General features: G+C 41.1%; 1 protein-coding gene across 1 annotated transcript; it reads left to right on the top strand.

The window, feature by feature from the left end:
- Positions 1-1,641: 1,641 nt before the first annotated feature.
- On the top strand, positions 1,642-13,732 carry atp6v1c1b (ATPase H+ transporting V1 subunit C1b). The gene is made up of 13 exons (XM_061254981.1): positions 1,642-1,820; positions 3,281-3,457; positions 4,062-4,129; positions 4,778-4,863; positions 6,222-6,316; positions 6,406-6,497; positions 7,472-7,570; positions 7,974-8,042; positions 9,842-9,934; positions 10,519-10,612; positions 11,202-11,299; positions 12,117-12,243; positions 13,015-13,732. Exons 2-13 carry the CDS (start codon positions 3,326-3,328, stop codon positions 13,108-13,110), a joined length of 1,149 nt encoding a protein of 382 aa, XP_061110965.1. The 5' UTR covers positions 1,642-1,820; positions 3,281-3,325; the 3' UTR covers positions 13,111-13,732.
- The last annotated feature ends 7,264 nt before the right edge of the window (positions 13,733-20,996 follow it).

A 20,996-nucleotide genomic window follows, 5' to 3' on the forward strand; every position in this document is an offset into this window, starting at 1 on the left:
GCCATGATACCTCTTTCCTTGATGAAATCCCTCCCAGCGATACTGAACTGGTGAAAATGGTTTTTATGCTTAGCCACAAACTAATTATCAGTGAATGAAAAGCTGCATCTGCTTCCCCAGTGAATATGTGATTTCATCAACTTGGTAAAATAACTGCTTTTGAAAACCTATCATAGATTGATGAACAGGATCAAAGCTGGGAGTCACATACTGTATTAGTAGATACAGTGTTGATCAGTGGAGACTGCTGGCTGGATTCTTGTGGCAACCTCAATCATAGTAGTTTTTTTTCTTGGCAGATATCCTGCTTTTTGTTACATACCCCCTCTTTTTCTATATACAGTTCCGTTTTAAATTAGTACAGCTGAGATTACAGAGCCTTTGTTCCATTTTTTTCTTTGTTTTTACTCTACTCTGGTCTAGTTTTCTTTGATTATGTTTTTGTTGTTTTCATATATTACCAACAATTGTATCCTCTGCACAATTCTGTATCTCGCGGTTTCTATCTGAGGGCCTAGTGCCATGCAAGATAAATGTGCATTGTACTTTATTGAAAATGATAATATTAAAAAAAAGTATTAATTAATATTGACAATAAAATTACATTTTCTATCATGAAAATCATTGCTGCATTCTAAATTACACACTTTTGAGGAAGAATTCTTGAGATTCTTTTTAAAAGGTTATATAATCTGTTTATTTATCTGCACCCCATACGTAGATGACAATGTGCAAACCAAAATTCCTCTTGCGAAGTGGCTGTGGTTTTCATGTAGCAGTACATGACAAAAAAATTGGACAGATGCATTTAGACAGAAAACACTATGATATACAGTACTGTGCAGAAGTCTCAGGCACCCTAGACTTTATTATATATATGTTTAATTTTTTCGGTGTGCGTTAGTATAAAAGAACACATTTGAGATTTCCAAATATTCATTTCCCGAAAGATTTAATACAGAGACATTTTTGTATTTAATTTTAAAAAGTAACATATTACTGTCAGCAATTGACTACTTTTACATAAAAACTTGATCAAGGCTGTCTGAGATGAGAAGCAAGGAGCCAACCGAAGTCTGCAGACGAACTGTGGCAAGTTCTCCAACATGTTGGAACAACCTCCCTGCTGATTGCCTTATAGGACTGCAGGACAGCGTTGGCTATCTCAGAGAAGGGATGCAGTTTTAACGCGGAAGGGTGATCACAAAAACTGTTGATTTGATTCAGTTTTTAACTATTCTGCCAAATGACTAAAATGTAATGTAAAATGTATAGTACGTTTATTTAGAACCTTTCATTTAATTATTTTTGAAAGAATCTTATCCGTACAGAATGTTATACAGGTGCCAAAGACTGCTGCACAGTACTGTATTGTGTGTGTAAGGAAATTGTGGACACATTTTCCGATTTAAATTTAAAAAAAAAAATGTATGTTCTACTTTTTGTATGTAAACAAACATGGCTTCAACATGGTTTCATTTTAAGGCTTCGTTGTAAAGACACAATTTTTATATTTTAATCTAGATGTTTTGTAAATTCATCCCATCCAGCAGGGGTCAATAATGTAAAATCTTGGCAAACAGAAACCTGAAACAGACCCATCCCCCTAGCGGGGAGTCTTCTGCGCAATTCGTTCTGCGCATAACTGCAGCTAATCATCTGATCAGCTGACTGTGAATGTGATGTTCCTCTATGGAAAGACCTCTGACATGAAAAAAAACGATTAGCTGCTTAGCTAACCAGCTATGTATGATAAACTGTAGGAATTCTCACTGCTTTTTTGTCTCGTGAACAAGTGATTCCTTTTCATCGTATTTCTGGTAAGTGCTTGAAGACAATTGTCACTTGATATTTCTTGCTTTTTTTCCACATAATGCTAGGAGTCTACGTTAGGTGATGGCTTGCTGGTGCTGTCCTGGCTTGTTAGCTAAAGCTAAATATCTGACTGGCATCTTCAGAAAACAGATAATGATAACGGACTGTGTGCATAAAGTAACGCATGCGTACAAATGAAAATCTTAATTCTAATTCGCTATACTGTACTAGCTTGCAGTAGTGCACGTTTAGGTCGTCATTACTGAGCTGGGTAGCAAATTGTTCATAATTGCTCAAAATATCGGCAAGGGCTCGTGATCTGTCCTGTACGGAAGTTAAATAAATGGAACCATGGCAGAAGAATTGAAGTGTGAAAGGAAAAATAAACCATTGACCGCGCTACTGGTCTCACAAGAACCAGGCATGTCAAATAAGGTGTCCAATGACGATGTTCTCGCAAAAATATAAAAACTGTATTAACACTGGACAAACACCTTTTGTCGTAGGTATGTTTGTTTACAATGAAGGTCATATTTGTGACAGCATGCGGTTGTACAAGTTAGCCGTTTCTAAAGTAGATGTCAAAGCACCCAATCCTATTCAATTGGGATTTCATTTTAAAGTTCATTAATGGACATCCACATTTCATTAGTAGAGTAGAGGTGACGATCACAGTTTGTGCCTAATTATGTATCCTTCCTTAGTGCTAACTCAGATAATGATCCGTCTGTTTTTCCAAGATGGTATGTGTCCTGGGGCTTAAAATACCTCAATGTGTTATTTAGGCCTGTAGGATAGATTTGCTGGCTTAAATGCAGAATACTCAAGCTTGTATGATGTTTCAGGTGGTTAAATAACTGGAATTCAGACTGTACACTATGTATTTCTGCTATTTCTGGACCGACATTAGGTTGCTGTATCACAGTCCCATGCCCAGGGTGTCTGCACAGTTAATCACGGCTTGTTCCTTTTTTCTGTGTTTGTCATGCTGGACTCAGTCCATCTACTTTTTATTTTATTTTAGTTCCTGAATGTATAGATGTGTAGATGGAGTATTTCAATTTCAAGTGAAACTACATGTTTGCACCTCCATAAGAGGGGTTTCATTCGCAATCCCAGTGACCGCAGGGCAGCCGCTCCTACTCTGACGTGAGCTGAACCCAGTGTTGGTAGGAATTCCGTTCCTGAGGCGACCAGGGTTCTCTCTACGGTTTTCAGCACACAGCCCCTGGCTATGTAATAACATAACATAACATAGCATAGCATAACATAACATAATGGCAAGAACAGGCCATTCAGCCCAGCAATGCTCACCTTTTCCTACCACTAAGTGTACCTGCTGCTTAGTTTTTCACTTTATTGTGCGTGGCTCTGGATAAGAGCCTCTGCTAAGTGACTGAGATGTAATGTAAAGACGACAGGCCCCTCAGGCTCCACGTGGAACACGGTGTTTCTTGTTTTCCAGCGACCACTCTCCACCGCCAGCCTGGCCACCTCGTCGTCTGCAGCCATGACCGAGTTCTGGCTGATCTCTGCGCCCGGGGAAAAGACCTGCCAGCAGACCTGGGACAAGCTGATGGTGGCCACCACCCGCAACAACAACCTCTCCACCAACAACAAGTTCAACATCCCTGACCTCAAGGTGAGCCCTGCCCCGGACATGTGACCCGGCTGGTCGTGAGTCATAATGGGGTTTGAGGGTCAGGGGACCTGGCCTACAGCTTCTCTGGTGATCGAGGAGACTTACCCCTGCCCAACTCTCAGCCATATTTTGTGGCCAGTGGTGTTTTCCCAGTGTGCTTTGTACCTTAAAGAGTAATTGCACTCACTGTTTCAGCCTGGCTCCGCCTTCTACACAATTTTGAAAAACAGCTAAAACAGGAAGTTGCTGGCTTGCCGACTTTGAAAACGAGCCGTTTCATTAAACTGATAAATTTGTGGGCATCAAAAATTTTCCAACTGGATATACTGCAGATCACATTTTTCAAGCTTTATATGCAGCAGAACACACATTACAAGCCAAAAGGATATTCTTTCATAAATATCGAAATAATGGCTTGGATTAAACTTTGTTTCACTATAAAATAGGCACCCCAACACGTTTACAGCTAAAAAAAAGTTTGATCTAGGGTGTAATGGCCCTTTAAGACAATGTAACAGTTTGTCTGATGTAACTAAATGGTAGCAGCTGGACTGAGCTTGAGCTGCTGGATCATGTGTCCCTGTGCTGTTCTCTCCCTGTACAGGTGGGAACACTGGATGTCTTGGTGGGGTTGTCAGATGAGTTGGCCAAACTGGACGCTTTTGTCGAGAGGTAACGGTGCTTGTCATGGAGTATTGAAGTAACGTTCTGCTGCTTTTTGGAATTGAGCTTGGTTTCGTTCCTCCCGTCCTGACCACAGTTATGTGCCTTCACTTCAGCTCAGTTTATTGTGTGCCTTGACTTCATTCGCATGAGGAATTTCACAGAGCAGTGTGGCTCACACACGCCCACAGTTTAAAGTTAGTCACTTGCAGTTTTGTGATGCGTGGATATTTCCACTCGGTTATATTTATAGCATTTAGAGATGTCGTTTAACCTTTAAAAATACAGCTGAGACGTTGAGGTTAATGAACCATGCTAGAAGACCCTCTGTTGTGGTAGCACATACCTCAGCAAATATTGTTTTATGCAAACAGGTATAATTCCATACCTTAGTGAGGTTTTAATGGATTCTTCTCCAATGATAAGTATTCATATAAGTAAAGGAGTTTCACTCTTTTGCTCATTCACTTAGACATGATTAGTGATATACTGTTGATATGGAACACAGTCATTCATTGAAACTACTTGATAAAGTCAATGCAGGAAACCCACCAGAATCTATCACCGATCAGTCACAGTGATGAGATCCTGGCTTTGTGATTGTTTTGTGGTGAGGTCCGGTGAAGCTGAGTAAACACTGCTGTGTGCTGTTGACAGTGTGGTAAAGAAGGTGGCCCAGTACATGGCTGATGTTCTGGAGGACAGTCGAGACAAAGTCCAGGAGAACCTGCTGGCCAATGGGGGTGAGTTGGTCATATGGTTGTTCAATCACCGTGCTTGTATTCATGTTGAAGTGATGGGTCATTACCTGGATCTGAACCTCCCTGGAAGTCTGTTGAATAACTCTGGCAAATTCTCCAATACGTTTGGAACAACCTACCAGCTACTTTAGTTATAAAACTGCAGGACACTGTGGTCACAACAAATTTTGGTTTGATTTTTTTTTTTTTTTTTTTTTTTTTTTTTAATACATTTTTTCCAGATTTTTCCCTTTTTCTCCCAATTTGGTAGCCAATTGTACCTCGTCTGATTTAATTGGAGGTAGTCGTATTAGATATACCGCCCGTACCCCGTCCCTCGGCGGCCCGAATGAGAGCGACACGCCTTCTTCAAGCCGTCTCGTCTCGTGCCCGTTGCCGTGATTCCGAGGCGCCCGAGGTGCTTATTGTGCGGCGATCTAATAACCCTACCAAGTCCCTCCCTCTGGGGCAGCGAGCCAATTATTGCTGCCCCACGTGAGCCGGCCAAACTTGGCTTTTTGGCAGGACCAAGAATCGAACCCCGGTCCCCGGTGTGCAACTGCAGCAAACTGCATTTTGGTTTGATTTTGATTTGATTTTGTTTTTAATTGTTCACTGCTCTTCATAGTAATTTTTTTGATATTTAAAACGGGTCGTTTCATGATTTTTTAAAGCATGTTTGCTTTACATAATAAGATTGAAGAAACTAACCTGTAGTGAGATGTTATTTCTGAGCTCTTGAAACCTAATACAATTTGCAACCAATCAAAAGTACTTGTATAACATTTGTGGAAAATGACATTTCCCTTTCTATGTGGATTATGAAGGAGGTGCTATGAAAACACTAGGAAGGATCAAAATGCTCTGTCCCCATATAAATCCTCACAATACTGCAAAGAAAATTTCTGGCCTAACAAGTCGTTTGGACTTGTGACATCACAATGATACGCTCATTTGCATTTGTCCGGCCTTCAGCAGGGCCCACCTTGTAGCCAGAAGAAATCCAAATGTTCTGCACAGATAGCCTTCAGGTTGTTGCAGAACCGAGGTCACTAAAACAGCCTGTTCTTGGTAAAGCTCATGAGAGGCGCTGGAGAATGCACATATAAAACTGGATGAAGATTGTTTTTGGTACTTGATGACCCCACAAACATCAGGATATCAGGACCTAAAATAAAACACTGGAAAGGTGTACAATATGGGACCTTTAAGGCATGTTAACAGTTATGTTTATGGAGTCAAGGTGACTTTAAAATTAATTTTGTACACTTCAAACATACATTGTACTGTAGTGTGAATGGAGTTCCTAGTTTCAGTTCACATTGAATGCAGAGTTAATCTGGCCTTGCTTGTCCTTCCAGTGGACCTCATCACCTACATAACCAGGTTTCAGTGGGACATGGCCAAGTATCCCATCAAGCAGTCTCTGAAGAACATCTCTGAGATCATATCCAAGGTAAGCATGGGGCCTGTGGAGATGCCAGGGGTTTGGTATGACTCTACCTGTGTTTGTAGGCCTTGAAACGTCATGCCTTTTTCCTACAGCAAGTGACACAGATCGACAATGACTTGAAGGCTAGGGCGTCGGCCTACAACAACCTGAAGGGGAACCTACAGAACCTGGAGAGGAAGAATGCGTGAGTGTCTTCCCGATTTCCGGAGCCTTCTTGGCTGTTAACGTGCTGTCTTTTGGAGCTGTCTGGCTGCCTCATAGTCCACTCATTCCCAGCACCCTGACATGAACCATGACTCAGAATCATCAGAGTCCTGACCGTAGCTGTACCGTCTGTAGTCGGCAGTCCTACAGGGCTGTGCATAATCAATTGGTCATACATAGTAAAATATCTGTTGTTAATTAAACTCTAACTGAGTTTATATGAGTTCACTTTGGCCATAGTGGACTTGTATAAACTCTGTAAGAGTAGATTTAACACTGAGCAGCCTTACCCAGGGAGGGGATGTAATGGTGGGCAGGGCCCCTCCCAGCTCATTATGTAAGAGCCACTCCTCTGGTCCAATGAGCTTCAGAATTAGCCTGGCTGTACGAAGCTGGTAGACCACAGAGTGAAAAACGCCTGCAGTTGGTTACATGGAAGATATGGAAGTCTACCTTTCAAGTGTGGAGGACAAGACAAAATAAGAGACTGGCATGTTGTCATAGCTTCCCTAAAATCCAGTTTTTCTTGCTTGTTGCAATGGCAGTGGTTTCATTCTGATCCAACCCTAACCCTAAACTAGCCACCTCAGCTGTGTGGTGAGCGTGGCTGCCGTGAACCTCCCCAATGGGTGCTGCATATTGGTGGTGGTTGAGAGCTTCCCCCTCCTCACTGTAAAGTGCTTGGAGTGTGAGAAAAGCATTATATAATGTGATATAATTGTTGTATAATTGTATTATTATAACCCTTGGTCGGCAGAAAAGGTGAATGATGAAAGACAGGTGATCATGTGACCTGTGTCAGTCTGCTTCCCAGTGTTGGAGATGAATTTTGTCCAGTGACTGCTCTCAGTGGGAATAGACTTGATTTGCATATATTGGATATCTGATGTGGCATGCCATAGCCCAAGGAATTTACATATGCTGCCACCAGCACTAATCCATTATGTCCACCAGGGGGAGCTTGTTGACACGGAGTTTGGCTGACATTGTGAAGAAAGAAGACTTTGTTCTTGATTCGGAGTACCTGATCACCATGCTGGTGGTCGTTCCCAAGTAAGTGTGCTAAAAATTATGTCTACAAATATTTTTCCAGTTAGCGCACATTTTCTGAAATGCTAGTAGAAGGCATTTTAATTTATAGATTTTTGATGATGTTTTCCGCCGCCTATTCTAATTTTAATTCCAGCAATGCTACATTTGATTTTATTTAATCAAGCATTGGTGGAATTGTGATATCTGATATTGTGATATTGTGGTTTCTGATATTTGATCAGCAACATTGGCTCCCTCTAGTGGTTGGCTCCCTCTAGTGTCTCAAAACATGTTTTATATTTGAACCTGTCATTCCCTGTTTGAGAATTATTATTATTTTTTGTTGTTCAGGCCAGTGCTAGTTCTTTTGACCTCCTTTGCTGTTGCTCCAACACGTACATGACAAGCTGTTTCTCTTCCTCAGAGTAAGTTATGCTGACTGGCAGAAGACATACGAAACGCTTGCAGAAATGGTGGTGCCTCGATCGACTAAGTGAGTTCAGTGATGACGTCAGCTAAAGACAGGCTCACGCTAACATCAATGGCGACGACAAGATTGAATTTTCTTTTAATGAGTGCTGTCTTCGGTCAACTGACCCTTAGGATGTTTACAGTTTGGTGCTGGATAATCCTCACCGATTTGTATCCTAGTTGCTAGTTTATTGTTTTAATTTCTTCATGCAGTTATGCACCTGTATTTATTTTTATATGATATTTGCTGTGTATGTATGCAATAATCGGACATTCTATTCATGCAGTTATTATGAAGTTATACAAGACGTTTCCCTGAGCTCTTCCCAAATTCATAACAAACTGTGTAGAAAAGTGTCCCCTTTAGAATTCTGGTCCTGCCCCACTGTAACTGTATCCAGGATACTGTTCAGGATATCTGGAGCTCAGCCATGCACTTGTCGCCGAGAGTCACCCTTAAAACAAATCAACATCTGCTATGGTGCCGTTATGTTATGAAAACATTCAGTGTTCATTCCAGAATCCTGTCTGTCTGCATTTGGTGAGAATGGGTTCATCGGCAAGAGACCCTCCTGTGTTATGTAGTGTGATGCTTCACAGCTGGAGAATAGAGGCCCAGGTTTCAGAATGCATGTTAATGCATTGTTTGGCATTTCTCACCTCAGCCCTCACTGATTATGAAAGGGGGCAGGTGATCCCTGAGGCCAGAGCTTGTATCCAAGGAGACCTGTATACCTTGGGTCAAGCAGCAGGGGCCGGTGCTTTTCCTCATTGGCAGTTGGAGTTGGAGTGGGGGAGGGGTCGCAATCACTTCATACAGGCCTCAGCAAAGAACGTCCAACGCAATTATACCTCCATAAGACAGGTCCGTTCATCTGAGACCAGGTTTAGTCTTTTAAAGCTGTAGTTCGGAGCTCCTCAGATCCTATACTCCCAGTTCTCATCGCAAGCCATGCTAGCGGCTGCAGAGCTGTTCTGCTCACACCGACGGGAGGGCGTTAGCGTTAGCGGTAGCAGCTGGTTAAATGCGGTGGCGGAGGGTGGTAATCAGTCCTGAGACGCGTTGCTGTTAATGGAGCTCACGGCTATGTAATTTTCTCACGCTGACGAGCGCCGACAGCAGCAAAACATGGCAGCAGTGCCCGCGGTCTCTCTGAGGATCCTCAGTCTCTCATCTCTTCCCTCCACCGCTCGCCAAGTTTTATAATGAGGTGGAAACCGGCCAGTTTTAAGGGGTTCAGCACTTAAATTGCAGCTTTGATTACCCCCCGTGCTCTGTTTTGTTTCTGTGAAAACGCACGTTTTGAGGAAGGCAGCAGTGAGCCCTTTTCTGCTGTCGGCAGACATCTTACCGTCTGTGTTTTCGTCTAAACATTATGGCCTCAAGCAAGTGGTACTCAGACCTTTCCCTGGACCTTGATGAATCCCTGCCACCACCTGAAAATTTTATTAAGAATAAATAGCTAATATTTGAAACTTTGCGCCAATCACTTTGTTTTCTGTCATCAATCGGACAGGTACTCCTCCTTGTCTGAACAAAGCTTTACAGTATCTGTACAGCAGTTAATATAATATAATATAATATATAAAATACAATTATAATTTTGCTGTGAGACAAACCAGAATCTTTTTGTGAACACTATTTGGCTGCATTTAAAAGATGCATCATGCTAAAACTCTTGAAATCACAGTCAGCTTGACATTGGTTCAATTGTATTTTTACTATATTACCAAAACAATCATTTAATAAATAATTGAAATGCATATGTGTAAATGCGTAAAAAGTTGATGTAATGCTAACCTCAGCGCTGAACCCCACAGCCTGCTGTTTGAGGACCAGGAGAGTGGCCTGTTCAGTGTCACTCTCTTCAGGAAGGCCATCGATGACTTCAGACACAAGGCCAGAGAGAACAAGTAAGTCTTTCCAATCCCTTGGGTGCATCGTACAGTCCCCAGTCTGCCTCAGTGTAAAGACAGGACAGAATTAAACAGAATTATCAGTGTTATTAAGCAGTTAGTTAGAAAAAAAAAATGTAAAAAAAATATATTATGTATTGTACAGCTGTGGTTCCCAACTCTGTTCCTGGAGATCTGTTGTCCTATAGGTTTTCATTTCAACCCTAATATGGCATGCCTGAGTCTACCAATTAGCAGCTCAATGAGGTCTCTAGCGATTGAATGAGGTGAGTTGTTAGGTTTGGAGTGAACACCTTCAGCATGGTAGATCTCCAGGAACTGGGTTGGGAACCCCTCATGTACGGTGTTGTGTTCTCACATAGGTAAAGGGAATCTGCCATTGTCTTGGTACTCAAAACAAGATTTGGAGTCTTTTTTCCCCCCAAATGCACAGAAGACCAGCATCAGTTTTGCATTTAGAAACCCAGTTGGGGCAGGTGAACGTGGTTGGTGGGGTGGTGAGCTGCACACTGGAGCTCTCCCAGGGGCAGATGCATAGCACCTCGCTCAGAAGGCTCATCTGTGGCTCTGCCCTGGCTCAGGTTCACGGTGCGAGACTTCCAGTACAATGAGGAGGAGATGAAGGCCGACAAGGAGGAAATGACCCGCCTCTCCACCGACAAGAAGAAGCAGTTTGTATGTATATATACGTATATGTATCACAGAGCATGATTAATCTGTACATTAGTTATCTAAAGCGACTTACAGTTGATTCAACTAAGCACGGGACAATCCCCCCTGGAGCAATGTGGGTTTAAAGGACTTACTAAAGGGCCTAACAGCTGTCTGGATCTTGTCATGGCTACACCAGGACTTGAACCACTAACCTTCCTGGTCCCAGTCATGTACCGTAGCCACTAGCCTACAGGCTGCCCTGTTAGTGGTTAGCTGCATTACTGCTGCCCAGAACCCTCCCAAATCTGGAACATGGGCTGAAGTAAAAAGAGCTGTTCCGGGTTTTACTCTGTGCAGTCGTCCAGCTAACTCAGTAATCCTACTGTGTGATACAGGCCCCTGGTTTACATCCTAGAGTCTTTTCCCTGTCCGTCTGGGAAAACATTTCCTACTCTGAAGACGAAGAGCAGCCTTGTGCTCTTGCTCTGGACGTTTTTATTGCTTTCTTTTTATTTGGAGTCTAAATGTGTTCACAAGATTCATTTTATGTGGTTGGGGTGGAGCTCTTGGTGGAGGGCTGCTGCTAAACCTGTCCTGTTCCTTGCAACAGGGGCCGCTGGTTCGATGGCTGAAGGTGAACTTCAGCGAAGCTTTCATTGCGTGGATCCATATAAAAGCTCTAAGGGTTTTTGTGGAGTCTGTCCTCAGGTATGGGACATTTGCTGGCAATGTCTACGTCACTTATTTGTTAGATTAAATTTTTAATCAGTGATTTACACAGCCATGCAGCTTCAATGTTGTGTGACTCATGGGAGACATTTAAAGGATCTTGAGAACAAAGTTGGTTCTGTAGATCTGACTGGATGTGACTTCCTTACCCTATAATCTAGTGTGCTGAACTGTATTACCACAACATTCCAGGGTGTCTTGTCATAAATCCAGTGGTTCCAGATTTCCACTGTGTGTGTGTGTGTGTGTGTGTGAGTGAGTGAGAGCGCGCGCGTGTGAGAGCGTTACGACCTCAAACACCAGGACTCGCATACTTTTGAGTCTAACATTTAGACCAAACTTAAGTTAAAAAGACAAACATTTTTTTTCTTAGAAAATTGCTAAGCTCATGGGCTACACATAAAGGGCCATCGATCCCATGGCTTACCTTAAATCAACCGCAAGCAGAATAAAACTAACAAAGCCACATAAACGGAACTACCAGATCCCCTTCCCTAAAAGAAAACAACTTTAACAGAACATAAAATCTTCTCCCAGGCACCTGGAACCTGAAATAGGTACACCAATCAGGGATAACCACCAGCGTCTGTGAATGGGAGAGGGAAAGAGAACAAGCAAAGTAGAGGAGCACATAACAGAGAGCGAGTGTGTGAGAGCGTGTGCACCTTCTCAGCACGGTTGGTTTAGTGGCTTATTGCCTAGTCACCGTTGAGGCCCACCCTGGTTAGAACGATGCCCCTAGGCAGAGCCTCTCAGTGCTGTTAGCCCTGAGGCCCAGCTGCCCCTGTCCCCACAGGTACGGGCTGCCCGTCAACTTCCAGGCCATGCTGCTCCAGCCCAACAAGAAGAACGTGAAGAAGCTGCGGGAGGTGCTGTACGACCTGTACAAGCACCTGGACAGCAGCGCGGCGGCCATCATCGACGTGAGTGCCCACGGGCCGCTCCGCCAGACCTGCAGGGCCGGAGCTGCTCACATTCATTTAAGTCACAGGAATTGTAAAAATTGGGGAAAGTCACGGAACTAGGAAAATGGAGTAAATCACAGAATACATGACACCTGTGACTTCCCTGACAAAACACTAAAGTGTTTTAGTGAATGAAAGCTACTTTGTTGAAGGTTACTTAATTCATTGTTGTGGCGACAAGCACCACAATTTCAGAAGTGTGCACATTTTACATTCATGTAATGGGGAACTTACAGTATCTAACAATGTTCACATGGTTTCTTAATACATTAATGGTTCTGAAAGAGCTTGACATTTTCAGAGAGTACTTGACAAGTACATTTTTCTGCCTTTTTGTTGCTGTATGTATCTGTTGTAATGGGGGTCCAAACAATTGTGGATTTACTGTATTCTAAAGCAACGGGAAAAACTGATTATATTGCTGCTGGTATAGTCCTTTGGCAACTTTGCAATGTCAGCCTTGAGCTGTGGGCTAATCTATGGCCATTATTTCAATGCTGTTTCGGAGTATCTTGAGTTCCTGAGGAATATCAATCAAATAGGCCCAAGTCCTTTTCTTTGTTGTAGTCTTAGCACTTGAGACTGTAGTCTCCCTCTAGGGTCTTTCAGAACACTCATCCATGATTATGGATATACACTTTGTTGTACGTCGCTCTGGATAAGAACGTCTATCAAATGCCAAGAATGTCATATAATGTAATGTTGGATGGCTTTTTCTCTCTGCTACAGGCATCTATGGACATCCCAGGTCTGAATCTTAGTCAGCAGGAGTACTACCCCTATGTCTACTACAAGATCGACTGTAACCTTCTGGACTTCAAATAAAGCAACAATTCCTCCTTCATACCAGTCCAATTATATTGTTGAACACATGAACTATTTTATCCTTATCTATCCCTGTCTTTTAGAGTAAACGTGACCTTTCCCACTCTCCTAACATTTGCATGCATGTTAAAAATGCGGTACAAATTAAATCCAAAAGGGGTTCAGGGATCCTTTGTGTTTACAGGATTACTTTGAAGTTACAGGATTATTAATTATTCCACATTTGCGGGTACCTTATTTTGGAAAAACAACCAACACCAATGTCGTATTTAAAAATATGTGCTGAAATAAATGATCTATTTATGGTTATATGATTAATTTAAAAAGGTGGAAAAACTGCGAATTTGTAATCATTCCACATCCGTGTCGTGCTGTGTTAGTAGCTCCGTCCGTGACCGGTGAGTTTGTAGATGTTGTTTACATGAAGGGCGATCTTCACAACCCCACATCTCTGCGTATTTGATGAGTTTTAGAAGTTGTGCTCCTCTGAAGCTGCGAATTGTGTTTTCACAAGCAATATGTGTACGTGTCGTCTCATGATGTGTGTATATTTTGATGTTTAAAAAACATGCAAGCACTGTCAATACCATGGAAATATAAATAAATGTTAACAACAAAAATATGAGGGCTTTGTTTTGGTTTCGTGCTTGACATTACATGACATTTTCAGTTCTGTTCTAAAGCACAATTAAAATGGATGACATTTGGAAGCTAATTCCACTTACCAGAAACCCTTTTTCTCAAAAATGTCAAACATAGATTAGCAAACTGCTGGTATGATTTATATGAATTATGAGGAACCTGAGGGAAATTGACATATTCTATCTGTGTCTATGTTGGAGAATCGCATTCACTCGGTTGACAATTAGCAATACTACACATGGCAATTTCCCGATCATTTACTTGTATAAGGAATAATATATTAGTTTTATAGTGCAAGGACGCGATTCATGTGTATATTCACTGATTTAGGCTACCATTATTACAATTAACAATTGGAACCAACCCCTTTTTCAGCCTATCTGAAAAACAGGTAGGTATTGGAACCTGGCATTGATATAAAAGATCATTTTTATATAGTCGGCTGTCATTGTCCAAGTTGACTACCGTGAATCTCCGGAGAGGTAGGCAATGCCAATTTGTAATCGTTTAAACTTCTCTGCGGGGGTTCCTCAAGGAACCTTTTTGACCTGAAAAGGTTCCTCCACGGTGGCAATGGTGAGGAGCCCCAAAAGGTTACTCGATGCACTACTTATTCTAAGAGTGTATGGTACTAAGCACGTGAATTCCCTCGGCTAGCCTATGTAACCTAGTGTAAGCCAGTTTAGGGATGCAGAAACAAATCACTTTACGCGGTGACAATATTAATATATAAACAAATGGTAAACTATCTGGTTTTCAGCGCTGTACGGCTTTAACGGCACAAATAAACGTTCCGGCAATTCCCCAGGTACAAAACCTGATGAGACAGAACTCGCATTGAGAAATTCTGTGATAGGCTACAGACATCCTATTAAAATATGAGCGCGGGGGGAAACACTCAGATGCGTGTGAAAAGAATACGGCCAGTCAGTAGAGATTTATTTACCTCTCAATAACGGGAGAGATATTCGTGGCAATGGGCTGCGGTGGAAGCAAGGTTGATGCGCTTGAACCCAGGTACTACGAGAGTTGGACCAGACAGACTGAATCGACATGGCTTGCCAACACTGACGCTGAGACCCATCAAGTGGTCATAATAAATAAGGCTAATAATCCTGGATGTATGAAAAGCTCAGGTCACATGAAGGAAAACGCCACGATATATGCAGGTAAGTGCGTATATTCTACGAACCCGCATACAATAACCTGCTAAAACCTTATTGCATGATCATATAGCAACAATCAGAAAGCCAGTTCATATTCGTCACCGCTTGTGAAAAATGTTTTCTTTCTTTTAACAGCACACAGTCTACCTTTATATGCGTCTTCAATGTAATTAAAGTTTAATTTGTATTGTCTCATCTTGTCTTTCTTTATGTCATTCATCTTGTTCCAACGCTTCAGAAAATGCCATTGCTTCAGTTTTAGAAAGGTTTCAAAAGTGCATAAAATACATAAAATAAGTAAATGGTAGCATTAATAAAAGCACTAACGTGTCAGTTTGTAGTGCATTTAGGCAATGGATGTTTACTTCAAATGTCCATGAACTTGCAGGGATTATATCTGATTTTGGGTTTGCGCTTGTGCTTGTGGTCCAGCTCAGAGGTGAATCTGATCTGTGTCTGTGCACTTGCCTGGGCTTCGCAGGTAAAGGGGCAGCGTGCAGGCCCTCTCAGTGGGAGAAGAAGATGGTGAATGCTGGCACACAGTGTGGCATGCAGCCTCATGCAGTTCCAGCTCTGGCTCCAACAACCAGAGAAGACCTACCAGCTGAGATGAGGCCAGTTGTTCTTCTCCTTTCATTCACCCAAGGATTTCACCGCACTTAATATCAAGCAAATTTCCCTTATAGGGACAATAAAAGTATTGTATTGTATATTGAAGGACAGGCACTCCCCCGGAACTACCGCCAGTGTGCTAGCACACATCTGGGTAAGGCACAAGAAACAGTACGCCCAGGATGGTCACGATTACTCAGCAAGACACTGCCCAGAACCATTAACCATATTGGAAACTCCGGTTCCCCAAGCCACAGTGAAAGCCTTTCTTTAAAAAAAAAAAGTAGGTTAGAATATTGGTGTGACAGCCCTAGATTTTGGATGTTATTGTCGATAGTATGACTACTGTATTAAATACTGTTAATATTATTGATGGACAGACATGGTGATGGATTCATGACTGAGGGTAGTGGGTTTGAATCATGGGAGCACTGGAATTACGAGAAAGTACTGCCTTCAGACGTCATCTTATCTGCACTTGCTTGGCTCTCCCAAGGCATATATTTGGCAGTGTAATTGGCTTGCACTGTACTTTCTACCTAAATGACATACACACATACTGTATGAATCTTTCTGTTCTTTCTGACCAGATAAAGTGGGAGCTGAAGAAGGTGTCTGATAAGGAGATGAAGATGTCAACTAATGATGCTCATCTCGTTAAATAGCACCCAGGCGATTGACAGGAGGGATATCACAACCAGCTTCGTCAAAAAAGAAAATTGCTCACACAAAGAGAAGATGAAAGAGCAGCCCCCTTCGAACTGTTTTGGCAGGTTTAGGCCATTCCCTTTGGACATCTTGGGATCATGGGACAGACTAAGATAGCAGCAGTTCCTTCTCCAAAGAGTGCAGCATGGTTGAAGCAGCACACAGTGGATTATAGTCAGATCTGTAGTTACATCAGAGGAGGATGGCAATTTCTAGGAGCTTTTCGGGGTGGTGAACATATCAAAAGAAAATTGGGTCCAAATATCTTTCTCAGAGACGCTTACATTCAAAGAGTAATTGAACATCTTCAAAGTTGAAAGCAGTTCCATTTCGATACAAGCAAGATAGTATGTTCTTATGCATTAATTACAAAGGGCAGAATGTCAATTGTATAAGGTTCAAAGAAAATTACAGAAACTGCCATTACATACTGTTAAAGAGGAAAGAATGTCTACCCATCTTAATTATTGTATGGGGCATTTAATTTCCATCCAAATACAGGGTCTGTCTGCAGACACATATTTTCTTAGGTCTGAGGTTTTGTATGCTCATGCATTAGGCAATATTGTTGTGGTTGTTATTGACTTTCTTTCATATCAGTTAATACATTACATTACATTAAAGGCATTTAGCAGACACTCTTATCCAGAGTGACGTACAATCAAGTGCAAACAAAAACCCCTCGGACAAGTACGTTCAGTACCCTAGAACGATTAATACATTTAAATCTAGATTTTCAAAATGCTGAGAAATTTGCATTCCATGGAAGTCCCAAGGCTCCACTTCTCTTAAAAAGTAACCTCCATAAAAAACTGCTGAACTGCTAAATTATCCAGTTCCAGTAACTATCAGACTTTGATGTTATGTAAAGCAGGTCCTTTATTGAATGCCTTGGTGTGCACTCTGTAGGGAATTCAGTGTCATCCATACTCATTGCTTTGATGCTCCTACTGAATTTCAGGAGATGATTGAATAAATAACTTTCAGTTATTCAGTTTAACCTATAAGACATGTGTAAGCGTAATCAGGTAAGTTGCCTTGTTCAAGGGTAAAAAATAATAATGTCTAATTGTCACATAACACTTAACTGTATTCTATCTACTAAGAAAATAAAATATTTGAAAACATGCTGAATATCTGCTGTCAGGTGTTGTGCAATTGTAACTACCATATTGTGGTACTGAACATTGTTATATAAATATATTCTTAATATTAATGATATTGCTGTGACGTCTTTTCTCCTACATTATTTCCACATGACATTCTCACCTGCATTCATTATGTAGCACAAAGCTGCAAAGTGCTGCAGAAAGTTTATTTGGCAAACCAATTAGGTGTTTTTTGTTGGATAATCCTAACACACATACAGTAACTTGTCATTCCTGGATTGCCCCTCACATTTTAATTCTGTGTTTAATTGTGCCAGTGCAGCAGTTATATAATTCTGTGCTGTAGTTAAAAGAAAGGAGCTCTTCGTTCTAGGAACACTCTGTATCTGCTTACCAGCTGCTATGCGTCACACACAGACCCCTGCTCCATTAGGGATTGCTGTTTGTGTGGAAAGAGGAGAAAAAATACATAATGCACTTTCTACCAGCCTTAAGTGATGCAAAACATTGGACAGGAGGAACCAAACAAGTAAATGATTTTGTTCTAAATTGGACGAGAGGAGATATCAGCATTTGGTATTCAACTTGCCTGTCTCAGAGCAATCACAGCATAATGCATTTCCTATCACAATCTATCTGGTTCCATTTTTTTTCTCAGAGCCTATGTTTAATTCATTTAGCGAGCACGCTTGTCTATAATGTAATTTGTAGTGGGTTGTACTAATTGCTGACACATCAACCCTTTTCGTCTGTCTGAATCAAATATTAATTAAGTAGATGATGATTACAAAATGTTGTTACGAAGTTATAAAGCACTGCGTTACAAGTTATTTGATCATTTTCTTATGCCGATTTCCCCCTGTAATAGTGCCACCTATTGACTCAGTAGGATCAAATTACACAGGAAACCTTTATTTATTAGGACAAAAATGTATCTATGAGATGAGGCACACCCAGATGAACTCTCATTGGCTGTTTATTCAGCCATATTGTAACATATCCAAATTTTCAATACTCTTTTGAAGAAGCTACGTGCAAGTTTGGCCACTTCTCACCAAGATTTGAAAGCTAGTACACACTGACTTGTAGTAAACATGGAGCAAATTTCAAGATGATTGGACCTTGTTAAGTCCACACAGGCACCAGAACACCCAACAGAAAGGGCCTGGGCTGGATTCAAAGCAAATACCTTCTTTCTCAGAGTCCACCAGGCCAGCAGTGATTTTGAAGAAGGTTGGTCTGAGGAGGTATTACCTCAAGCTTCATGGAAATTGGTAAAGAAACATTTGTAGAAGAAGTGCTCATTTTCATATTTTCGGTCTGGACCTGTGGCCTAGACATAGCATACAAACGTTCAGATGGCATACAATGACTAGTAGTACACATGGACCAAATTTTGTTAGATTATTGGACCTTGATAAATCCATCAAATGCAATGAAGGGAAACTCAAAGGCAACCATGCTGTGCTACGCATCAGGCCAAAAATGTCCCTCAGCTGTGATAACATTTCGAAATACTACTGCATAAATATATTACTGTAGTGCCCCCTGTTGGCCAATTCTCACCAAATTAGATAATCTACTGACTGCTGAATTTTGATTGGCTGATGGTGTCCATGATTTTTGAAGTATCTTAATCATTCCTATCAGCCCTGTTTGGACCTGTGGCCAAGACAAGACATACAAAATGCCAAGTTATTTCATCATATGTCAATTAGTTATATTTTTAAATTTAGTTAAATTAGTGCTGCCTATTGACCAAATTAAGTAAAACTGTGCATGCTTCCTTGGTTTTCCATGCCGAAGCCATGTCTCAATTTTCTGCATGATCCTGCATTTCTAGGAGAAGAAGCATTTTTAGTGTTTTTCAAAAAGATTACCAGAAAATCTACCCAGACTGGTAGAGGCTTTTTTTCTGGAACAAATAATATTCCATCTCTACCAAACGGTACAGAAGTTATTGACCAAAATGCATTTTGGCTTGGTACAGCACCACCATCTGGCCAATCTCTGTAATTTATCTTAAGAATATTCGTGGAAGTGGGAACCTACCTGCAAAATTACGTTGCTCTACGATGCACAGTTTTTACTTTGCAAACACTTTTAAGGCTGAAAAAATCCAAACAAAAGCAATAGGGTTCCGGGAGCTTCACTGCTTGGACTCCTAAAAAAAAACTATCCAGATAATGTAATTTTACTTTCCAACAGATGGCGCCAGCACAAGACACTGTCGTAATGTCAAATTTCCCATTGGGATTTATCACATAAAGGTATATGGTTATTTAATCTCATTAGGCCTGATCTCGACTTTAGATCTAGGACTTTGTATAACATTTTCTGAAAAGGAAATTCTCAACCTGTGGATGGAGTTTGGGAGGTAACTGTGCTAAACTTCAGAGCTGCCCCTAATACGATCGTCATTTTGGCGGGGGCACCCATTTCAGAAATGTTGTGCTATATTAATTCTTGAATTGAATTTTTCAGGGAGTTCTTGTGGACCACTGAAGGTCTGTGGGTAATTGTGTGAAATACCTACTTTTGGGTTCCAATTTTGTGCGTTAACAATGTAGGTTTTTCCTAATCTGCTACTCATGTACATTCTGTAAGAATATAACCATTAAAGGTGGTCTTTCTATATTATTTCCTATAGCATGATCAATACAAAGTCATCCTTTCCAATATGCCCTAAGTATATACTGGAAAGGATGAGTGTGTATTGTCTAGGTCAGTGACTTTCAAACTCGGTCCTCGGGCCCCCCTGGTTTTTGTTCCAACCATAATTACAACCCCCGATTTTTAACAAACTGTTAATATTTTTTAGGTACTTGTCATGATTTGTGGGATGATATACCCTCTTAGGCCACAATAGGCTATGTATGCAAATGATGAATAAAAGGTCCACATTCATATTGTGCGTATTGTGCTATATTGCAAACAATTACATAAAATGTGGTAACATATTTGTTTAACTGATCAAATTAAAGACTGATGTGAATAGATAAGCTCCTAATTAGGTTGCTGAACGCAGGTATTTAAGTTCTTTCATAATTTTGTCCCGTCAACTTATTGACATAATGAAGGTTTGGCATTTTCTTAGTACTTGAACACTTCCTATATGATCTACCAAATGGTTAGTTTTAATGACCAGGTGTCTGCACTTCCATCCTGTTGATTCACCTGGGGTCTTTCATTTGTTCAGTTGTGTTCCTTATGTAATTGCTTGCAATATAGCACAATGTGAGTAAGGGACTTTTATTCTTCATTACATGCATACATATTTCAGATTTAAGAGGGTAAATAATCCCTCTAAACATGACAAGTACCTGATTTAGAAAAATTACCATTTTAAATTATGGGATTGTGATTGTGGTTGGAATGAAAACCAGCATACACAGGGACTGAATTTGGGAACCACTGGTCTAGCTCAGTGTTTCTCAGCTCCAGTCCACACTTGGCAAAAGGTTTTTGCTGTGACCAGGAATTCACACGCCTGATTTAATGACTGAACCAACCATCTACAATACCCATGATTAGTGAAATCAGGTGTGTGAGTTCCTGGTTACAACAAAAACCTTCTGGCAAGTGGGTCCCGAGGACTGGAGTTGAGAAACACTGGTCTAGGTGATGTAGACCTAAAATAAGAAAACAA

Source organism: Conger conger, chromosome 9 (genome assembly GCF_963514075.1).
Source record: "Conger conger chromosome 9, fConCon1.1, whole genome shotgun sequence".
NCBI lineage: Eukaryota > Metazoa > Chordata > Actinopteri > Anguilliformes > Congridae > Conger > Conger conger.

What these genes read in the sequence shown, in the direction of transcription:
- atp6v1c1b (XM_061254981.1), top strand. Translation starts at nt 3,326, where the DNA reads ATGACCGAGTTCTGGCTGATCTCTGCGCCCGGGGAAAAGACCTGCCAG. An exon ending in TCAACATCCCTGACCTCAAG is followed by an intron (nt 3,458 to 4,061) that starts GTGAGCCCTGCC and finishes CTCCCTGTACAG; the next exon opens with GTGGGAACACTGGATGTCTT. An exon ending in GCGCGGCGGCCATCATCGAC is followed by an intron (nt 12,244 to 13,014) that starts GTGAGTGCCCAC and finishes TCTCTGCTACAG; the next exon opens with GCATCTATGGACATCCCAGG.